The 9977-nt window shown below is 54.5% G+C and overlaps 1 protein-coding gene across 1 annotated transcript; it reads left to right on the top strand.

The window, feature by feature from the left end:
* The first annotated feature begins 941 nt into the window (after window positions 1-941).
* TRAM1L1 (translocation associated membrane protein 1 like 1) lies at window positions 942-7941 on the top strand. The gene is given in 9 exon segments (XM_053658273.1): window positions 942-1131; window positions 1134-1184; window positions 1187-1316; window positions 1318-1526; window positions 1529-1591; window positions 1594-1645; window positions 1647-1777; window positions 3286-3353; window positions 7840-7941. Coding segments are annotated over 9 exon segments (996 nt in total).
* The last annotated feature ends 2036 nt before the right edge of the window (window positions 7942-9977 follow it).

Genomic DNA, 9977 nt, shown 5'->3' with positions numbered 1-9977 from the left:
AAATAAAAAATACGCAAAACCAAAGTAAAGAAACCTTATTTATGCTACGGGAGGAAATGCAGTTTGGGGCTTTGTAGGGGAAAGACCCTCCGCCGAACTGAGAGGCGCCCCTTTCCAGCCACCGCCCGGTGGTTTGAAACACAGTCAGCACGAGGCCTGAGCGGACACTGCCGTCACCACACCGTTACCGAGGCTCGGAGGCCGACGTTGCCACAGGGCGCTCTGTGGAAGGTCCCACAAAGCGTCTGCAGGTCTGATGGATGTGCAGGGAGAGGCGGTTGAGCACAAGGGTGATGAGCACCCGCTCTTGGCGCCCAGGCCACTCGCTGTGTCCTCGCCGAACCGCTCTGTGCCTCAGTCTCTCCTACGTAACGCGAGCGGATGACCGAGGGCTCGTACCAGTATTCACCTGTTTCTTGTGCAGTTGATGATACACAGACAGGTAGACAATAACTGTGTTAATTTCACTGGGTTTTCTGCAACGGTTGCATTTATACAAGTAAAGCACCAAGAACAGCACCCGGTAAACCCTGTGTGCACTCTGAGAATTTGCTTCTGTCATCATTGGGGCGCTGTTTCCATCGTCGTCCTCGCTGTCGCCGTGACAATGGAGCCCAGTAGGGTCCTGCTTTGCCAGAATTTCTAACGAAGAGGCTAAGAGTTCAGGGGTGCCCTGCCTGTGGCTGGGGTTTGAGGCTCGCAAGACGCCCCCACGTGGGGCACCCAAGCTCCGCCCCAGGCCTGGCACGACGGCCTTATTCCCTGCCCACGGCCGTCTCTGAGCTTGTCCCAGCTGCCTCTTGGGCTCCAGTCCCGGCCTCAGCGGGGAGGGACCAGAGGGGTGGGTGGTGCCCCAGGGTGGGGCCCGGGGAAGGGGGCTCCAGGGCAGCTGGGGCTGCACCTAGAGGCACCCCGAGCCCCGGCTCCCACTGCCTGGAGCCATGGTGCTGCGCTGGCAGCAGCCGCCCGTGCTGAGCCACGAGTTTGTGCTGCAGAACCACGTGGACCTGGCTGTGTGTGTGGTCATGTTCTTCGTGCTGGGGCTGCTGTCCGAGTGCACGGTGTCCCTGGTGTTCCAGACGCGGCAGCACCGTGTCCCCGCCCCTGCTGAGGGCCCGCCCAACCTGGCCTGGTCTTCTACTCGCTGGTGGCCGTCCTCCTGCAGGATTGCGTGCTGGACCGCGTGTGCGCTGCCTGCAGCTGCCCTGCACACGCCAGTGACGCTTCCATGAGGCCGGCCAGCTGGGCGCCTTCTACCTGCTGTCATTTACGTGGGGCTTCGCGGTGCTGCTGGCCAGGGCTGCCTGGCCGAGCCCGCCGCCTGTGGAGCATGCCGCCGGCCACCACGACCTTCCGTACCAAGCTCTTCTGCGTGGCGCAGCTGGCCTACTGGTGCCATGCGGTGCCAGAGCTCTACTTCCAGGGGACGTGCCCGCAGGACCTGCCGTGCCGGCTGGTCTACATGGGCCTGCACCTGCTCCACCTGCTCCTCCCGCTCCACCTGCTCCACCTGGGGCTGCTGCTGCTGCCACGCACCATGTCGTGGAGCTGCCATTCATCCTGGGCTGTCTGGGGACCCTCGTGGTGTCGTGCCCACCGTGGGCCTCCGCCTGGCTGAGGGGCAGTCCCAGAACCCGGACGTGGCGAACGTTGCTGGCGGCCAAGGTCGCCGTGCTCCTATCTTGCTGCACCATCCAGGCCTGCCTCACCTGGGGCCTCTTCAACACCCAGCTGCAGAGGTTGGTGGAGGGCGACGCCCCCCTGCCGGCCCCCACAGGTCTCAGGTTTCTGTGTAGAGCCTTGATGACGTTTTGTGACCGGAAATGGGCTGTAGGGACTCGGCTCTATCAAGTGGCCCCTGGTGGAAAGTTTCATTATACAGAGGTGGGCAAAAGTAGGTTTACAGGTGTTCGCATGGAAAAGCAACACAAGAATTACTAACAGTAGAAGAATGAACTCTGTGTTCTGTGTACTCACAACTACAAACCCACTTTTGCCCCGTGCATGTTTCTGGTTTGAGCCGAGGTTTCCAGGAGCCTATTGACACCCCGAAGTGAGGACCTACTGTGCGTCCTCTCCCTCTCTGCTGTCTCGCACTCTCTCCCACCGCCCCGTCTTTCAGAGCCTCCCCCTGGTTTGTGGGGGGTAATTCGACTTTGTCAGTCCCAGCACCCGGGAAAACTGGACTCCACCCCCTCGACCAAAGACGGAGCCGCACCTGGCCAAGCTTTCTCTTCCGTTCCATCTGTGGTGAGAGGTTCGTGAGGAAGCAGGACTGTTTCCTTCTTGGCATCAGCATCCTTGGTCCTCCGGTTGTTTTATTTCTCCTGTGGTCTGAGTCTGTAGAGTCGATGGGGCTCTGAGATCCGTGGTGAAACTCCACCCCCGCCGGCCGCGGTGCGGCTGCAAAGCCAAGATGTTCAGCTTCTCCCGGAGAGAGCGGTCTCTCTGCTCTCCCTGACTCGCCTGTTACTTGTCACCAACTCCTGGTAACACATTTCTTGTCCATCCCAGATGCCATCTGCACATGAGCACAGACCTGGTGCAGCCAGGGAGTGACGGTGAGAACGCCATCATCTCAGGGGACTGTCCAGGCCGGGGTTCAGCTGGGCTGGATGTGGAATATGATGAGGGTCCTGATTGGCTCCCCTGGAATTTTCCCGGCCCTGTCCCCTCAGGTTGACTTTCCAACTTGGCAGCAGGTGACACAGCTACTCTGGGCCTCATGTCCATGTGTCACAAACGTAGAGAGAACGGGAGACACAGTTTCTGGAGGGCCCAGGACACCGAGTCACCTTCAGAGGACTCACTGGAGAAAGAGTTGCACAGGGCGGGTTAGGCGGTGCGTCCCCCCACCCCCCGGGGAAAGGGCGAAGCCCCTCTTCTGGGGACGTGGGTGTCAGCTTAGGCACATACGTGACCGAGCGGTTTAAAGTTTTGTGTGCCTGTACACGCCAGGGAAGAATCCCCACCGAAATGTGCAGGGCATCGTAAGAATTGTGTCCATGTTTGTCCCATGTTATTTGTCAGGTGCTGTACACTCTCTGACACCACCCGTGTCAGCTGCATGGCCCCGGAGGCCGGTCCTGACCCGCCGGTGGCTGTCGGCAGCCGGCGGGCCGTTTCGCACTGTGCGTGGGGACCGCCGCCCCCTCCCCCAACTGTGATTGGTGCTGGGTGAGGACGCATCTGTGGAGCCCAAGGTGTCTGTTTGCAAAATGCTCTTTGGGTCTTTACATCGGATAAGCCTGTTCTTGTTCATCACGGAAATGGCATCGCCTACAGGCAGGAAATCGCCCTTCATTAGGGTTCAGCTGCAGACAGGCGTGATGGACTTTCCCGGCAGCGTTAAGGTGAGTGGCCTGTGTGGGACTTATCCCCGAGACAGGCGGCCAGCGAGTGTGTCGTTCCTTGCTGTCTCCAGTCCACCTTCAGGCCAGGGCATGGACCCTCACCCCCCGAGCACAGAACTGAGGCCTGAACACGGGCCCGACACTGCACACCTGTAGCCCGGGGCCCGTTGGAAGTGGCACCCAGCTCACACCTGTTGGTGGTGCTCCTAGGTGTGGAAGGGCGGTGCGAGGGTCTGCTCACACGCGGCAGCCGAGGGCTCACCGAGGCCAGCGTCGCGCCTGGGTCTGTGGCCAACTGAGCCACACAGCCTGGTGTTGCCGAAGATGCCGGGCACCAGGCTGGTCAGTGCGGGGGCACTTGGCTGACCGGGGGTCACGGGGCCCAGAGTCGCTGGTTTGAAGGAGAACGTGGAAGACCCATCACTGTGACTGTGGACGTCAGACCGGCTAAGCGGGGAGAGGTGCGTTCCACAGACAGGAAAGGGAAGCAGGGTGGGATTTCTGAATTCCTGATTGCTCTGCTAGAAACATTCTGAATTATTGATTCATTTACAAGAAACATTCCTACAATAACCTAAGTAAACAAGAAAATAATTAAAATAATAATTAAAAAATAAAAGTCAGTGTCCCAACGGTAGCTTGTCTGACGCACATGCACATGCACACGCACCGGGTCAGATGGATGGAGACCCACGCCCAGGGAGCTCTGCCTACGGGTCATCGCTGAGCCTGGACCGATGGTGACGGAGCAGCTGGCAGGCGGCAGGCGCGGTGACAGCTTCTCAGCGTCCAGTGCGGTGTGTTTGCCGTGTCAGTCCAGACTTGACATTTAATTTAAAAGGTATTAACTTAGGTCTGCGCGCGCTGAAGGAGACAGCAGCTAGGAGACCAGCGCTGTCGTGTTTGGTCCCTGGCCAGGGCGGCGGCGTCGCTGTGACAAGTGAACTGCCACCTGGGGCCACTGTGGCGTGAGAGCGCAGCCGGCCGCTCCTCCGAGGGACGGGCTCGGTGAGCAAATTGGACTGCTGTGGCTTTGGAATTCCTATCGCAGTGTGTAGTTACCAACTTGCAGGAGAAGTCCTCCGCTGGGGTGTGTGTGTGTGTGTGTACATGTGTGTGATCGCTCATGTACCTGTCTATATATCAACCGTAAACATATCATATAAATACATATCATATAAATTTTGGCACATTCATCTTACAGGTTTTTAAAAAGGCTTTATCTTCTCATGGAAAATAGAGACTAGAAATGACAATATATTTTGATTTTACTGAAAAACAAATATGTTCTTCATATACATAACTAGTGATGGAATCAGTATTTTCCCACCATATTGTCCACCCGGTAAACACTGCACTGTCCTGAGTGTGGCAAGCTGATGAATCGTAACTCACGGCAAATGACAGCAGATTCCACTGTGTGGTTTTCAGGGGGTTGGAAGTGGAAGCTTAATACCCTTCACTATCCCTTACGTTTCCAATTACATCATAAAATACTGCGCTAAATTTAGCATCGTTGAAATTGTACTCAAACTACTCACTTATAACCTAAAACACATCGGACAGCACCGCCGGCCCTTCCCTCATGGGTGGGGGCCCCAGTCCGTTTTCCACCCATTTGTCTCACGATACTCGGGGGGCTCTGCTTACCTAAGCCCTGTGCTGAAGAAGGTAATGCCGGTGTGTTAGCGACCCACCCTGGAAACCTGGACCTTGGGAGGGACAAAGTGGCTCAGTGGCCTTCAGCACTTGCTGGCTGTGACATCCAAAGACAGGCCTGGCCCGGGGGCCCTGAGCAAGCCTCCTCCATGTGGAGGCTCAGGGCCTGCTTCTCACTCCTTGGCGGTCCCCCTGCACCGGGCAGTCTCCCCTCCTGCAGGAAGGCCTGCAGCCGCCCCACCCAGAGCAGCAGCTTCCGCACGGCCGTGATGTGCCTGAGTGACAGGCCCAGGGCCTCGCTCACCTCCGCCTGGAGCAGGCAATGCTATTTAAAAAACCTTAGTACAGTTGGGCATCCACATTCACACAAAATGAACCAGAGAGAGTTTATACCCTTCACAAAAATGAACTAACATGGAGCATAGACAGCATAGATTTTTACCAAACCGTAAAAATCCTAGAAAAGAACGGAGAAAATGCAGGTGAACTTGCAGTCAGCAAACACTCTCTAGGTACAGCTCCGAAGGCTCGGCCCTGAAAGGCTGGAGAAGCTGGACTTCATTACACTTTCAAAGTTACGCCCGGAGGAGACAACATACAAGGAGCAGACGAGGCCCAGACTGGGAGAAAACCACTGCAAAAGACGCGTCTGGTAAAGGACCATCATGCAAACCTGCCAAGAACGCGTTAAAGTCAAGGAGAAGAAAACGAACAACCCAATGAAACAAACGGGCGAGAGTCATGAACACACCTGTTGGGAGGGCCCCCACCCAGGCGCCACCCTGGGGAAGGCAGTTCGGCCGAGAGCTCACCCCATTTAGACGCAGCCCAGCCGTCACACGCCAGGGAGTTTACTCAGCAGAGCGGAACGTGCAGGTCCCCACGGAAACCTGCCCACGGGTTCACGGAGGCTTCAGTCATGGCCGCCAGGATGGGGAGCGGTGAGATTCCCGCCAGCAGGGGGCGGGTGAGGGGGCTGTGCTGTGGGCAGAAAGAGGTCCCTGCGCAGCACTCGGAGGACATGAACGGTGAGACCACCAAGGAACCTTGCCTGCGGGTGACCGAGAGCAGCCAGTCAAACGGGCCGCAGGCTGCGTGAGTCCGACTGCATGACGTTCTGAAGCCGGCAAAATTGCGGACACCGTGGGAAGGCCCGTGGTCAGAGGGGGCGGCAGGGATGGCAGGCAGGACCCGCCACGCTGGTGGACACACGTCTTCCTAGGCTTGTCCAAACCCATAGAACGTGCAGCACCAGCAGTGACCCGATGTGGACTGTGGACTCTGGGAGACCGTGTGTCGAGGTGGGTTTACCCGTCACGACCAATCCAGCCCCGTGGCGTGAGGAGTCCACAGTGGGGAGGTGGTTTGAACGTGGGTGATCCCGGGACCTCTCTGTGCTCCAGACTCAATTTTGCTGCAAACATCAAACTGTTCTAAAAAATAGTCTATTTTTAAAAAAAGTACCACATCACTCCCCCACCCACTTCCTCACTGATCTTCCTTCCCCGTTTGTGATGTCAGGAAGGAAAATGCAGGGCTGTGCACACTAAGGGTCCTTTAGTCACTAGTGGCCCCACTTTCCCTGGGCTGACACGGGAACCCATCGGAACAGACAGAAGCCACGGCCACAGACCACAGACGGTCCAGCCGTGGTCGGCTTTCTGGTGGCTTGTGCAGGTGGTTGGCGTAGCCTCTCATTTTAGCCAAGCAGTGCCTTGAGTTGTTCAACATTTTACTTATATAAAAAGGTTATGTTTTGGTCTAATTCTAAGAACAAATCACCTAAACACAAACTACACTCACAAACTGTCCTCACTCTCGTTCCCTGTTGCTCTTTGCTTCTCTAAGGAGTCCCTCCCAGGATACCCGAGGGATCCGGTACATATGTACATGTGTGTTCACACCTGGTGTGTGTGTTTGTTTTATTCAGATAATGTACCTCTATTCACTTCACGCTTCATACAGATTTATATGCCGAATGATTTGAGATTAAGGTGTGTGTGCACAGCTCTCCTTCAATGTAGAAGGCGCCACTCCCCCTATTCATCCTATGTGTGACCTGCCTCCTTCCTGGGGGGCTGTCCTGTCTGTCCCAGGAGCCAGGTGTGGCTGGAACCCAGGAGCAAGGGCCCCGAGCGTGGTATGACTGGGCAAGGCCAGGCTGGGGCCAGACGGCCACGGGAGACCGAGACTGAGTGAGGTGCCTCAGTGTGACCGCAGCATGACACGGCCTCGACAAGGTGGCGCGATGACCTGACCCCCCTTCCAAAGGTCCCTCTGGCTTCTCTGTGCCGAGTGGAGTATCTTGGTGTTGGAAGTAGAAGTCCCTTTGGAAGCTGTTGTCGGTCGAGGTACCGATTATGATTTTCTGACCGAGGGGCAACAGTGGAGACAGAGAAAGGGAGGGAGTGGAAGGGGAGGGGACAGAAGTGTGTGCTCTGAGGACTCGAAAGTGGACTGGGCTGAGTGTTGATGGATGATGCCGACTCATCGCTGGCTCCTGGTTTCCGGCTTGAGGACCTCGTGGCTTTAGCAGCAATTTGTGTTTGAACTTCACCTCCAAGTTTCTGTGACTCGCTGTTTGATCTTACAGACGAAGATCTTGGGTTTCTGTGTTCATTTTCTATGCAGATAAGACAACGGACATCCTCTGAAAAGTCGTGCATTAGTCAGTCAAGGTCTAACAGTCAAGGTCGTGTGGCTAGTGAGCAGCAAAACCCACCCCTGCTGCTCTGCTCCCGGCCCACGGGCTACCCCCAGCACCCCGTGTGGTGAGGAGCTGCTCTCAGACGCCCCGCCCCCCTTTTGCCCCCTCCCCCTTCCACAGCAAGACCGCCTCAGCCCGGTCACAGGGGGACCTCAGGAGGGCGTCGAAAGCTGGTCGTCCAGCAGTCCCGTGAATGACAAGGGCAAGAAGACAAGGCACTAAGTCAATTAGTTGCCAAACTTTTTTGAGTTATTTATTGGTTGGATTTTCTGTAGAAGCACAGTGCCTGGGGCACAGATTGGTCTTGTAAACAATTTCAGAAAACATCCAGGCCTCCGGGAGGGAGTTGAATTGTTAAGACCGGTCTCTGTCCCCTCCTGGACTTTGATCCCCTGTGAGCCCGGAGCCCCGCCGGCCCCACGATCCAGTTAAATAGTGCGTCTCATCCCGCCTGTTACTGGACCATTGACTAGAGGTGGAACTGGGTTTTGTTTAACATGCTAAAATTTCACCTTTCAACACAGCTGACTGTACTACTGCATAAAGGAGAATTCAAAAGCATATAGTTAGTAAAATGATAGAAAGAACAGTGAAAATTTGGAAATAAAATGTCTTTGATTTCTCAAGTCTCGAGCAAAAGAAAGAGGAAGAAAGTGAAACCATTTTTTGTGTTGGCTAGCACTTTGCACCGAGACGCACTTCACACTGAGGCCGTGGGGGTCGGAGAGAGCAGACGGCCCAACGGCTGATGGCCCGACAGCTCACGTGAAGAGGGAGGTCTCCGTCGGCTTTCACGCCGATTCCACGAGAATAGGCTCATGCTGCTAGAGAATTTACTGGGTTCGGAGGGAGTGAAGCATATACAAGCTGCAATGGTGTGATTTCAGATATGTTGTTAGAAATAACCTTAAAGATTATGGACGCAGGTCTTCAGAGATTCAAATACAGTTACTGGAGTTTTTGAAAATTATAAGGGATGAAGACGTTTTGAAGATGGTGTTGGCTAACGACAAATGCCGTACAGGCTACACAGCAGGCCGTGTGCCTGGGACTCAGAACACGGGTGAACTGTGGTGGAGAAGATGTGACTGTCCCCTGGGCACACTGCTACCCATTACCCTCTCTGTGGCCCGGCTTCCTTATGTATTTAAAATAATTGTGCCTACTCAGCCTCCCATTTTCCTGCTCCGGGAAGATGTCCTCTCTCACAGGCCGAATTCTCCCCGAGGAGCACCACTGCCCTGCGGTTAAAGACTCAGCCTCCCTGTGCACACCGTTCATTGGGGTCACTCCCAGACAGGGGTTCCTGAAGGTCGATAGAAAAATCAGTGTCATACTGTGTAAAGAAAATTGCTTTCAAATCATACAGCTGATAGGCATTTTTATTCCCTTTCATTTACTCGATTTCAGTAATTGGTTTGCCCACCCTCTTAAAAATATCAGTCCTTGCAGAACGTTATTATCGTAAGTATACTTGTCTGCGTGCTTCTCGCTCATTTCCCTGACATTTTGACTCGTTAAGCTTCTGGTGGGCTCCGGATATATACCTGGCTCACTCAGTTCTGAAGGACGGCCTTTTGATTGGCTTGAGTGGCTTTGGGACTCACAAGCTCAGGGGAGAGCTGTCTCCTGAACCTGGACTTGAACCAATGACCTCTGTTCTCCTTGGGACTCCACAGACCAGACGTAGCCACACCCAAAGAGCAGTGTTTCAATCGAACCTTCTTTACAGGGGAGTTTTATGGATCGCACAGAGACAGGGCACTTTTTAATCATTTTTATGTCACTGTACTGCCTGAGGCTTCCAATTCCATTATATGAGGATTATAAACCTTGTTTTCAAATTGATTGTTGATGTCCAGCCAACAGAGGCTTTAGAAGATCAATCAGAACTGCCAAGCCCTATTAAAATGAACTTATTGGGTTTAATTGTTCATATTACGGCTCTCTGAGCCGCTGCTGGTCCTAAATCTGAATTTCCTTCCTTGCAGATAAAGCTTCCCATTTAGCTAGCATTGCAATAATCTTCCCTGAGTGGCCATCGACGATCTCATCCTATGTACACATTATTTTCCTTACACTTTGCTGTTTCCTCCAAGTGTATGAACTAGAAACGTGTTTTGTATCCTTCCTATAATGGTATTAGTTAATAACATTTAAGAATTAAGCACTATAATTGGGAGTTAAAAATCTGGCCCCAAAGCACGCGCACACACATTTCCTGCAGCTACATCCTGGCAGAAGCGTCGGTAAACGTG

The sequence above is a fragment of the Artibeus jamaicensis genome, unplaced genomic scaffold (genome assembly GCF_021234435.1).
Source record: "Artibeus jamaicensis isolate MK-2021 breed Jamaican fruit bat unplaced genomic scaffold, CSHL_Jam_final scaffold_537, whole genome shotgun sequence".
NCBI lineage: Eukaryota > Metazoa > Chordata > Mammalia > Chiroptera > Phyllostomidae > Artibeus > Artibeus jamaicensis.
Note: the sequence above shows the minus strand (reverse complement) of the source record. Positions and strands in the feature narration are given on the sequence as shown.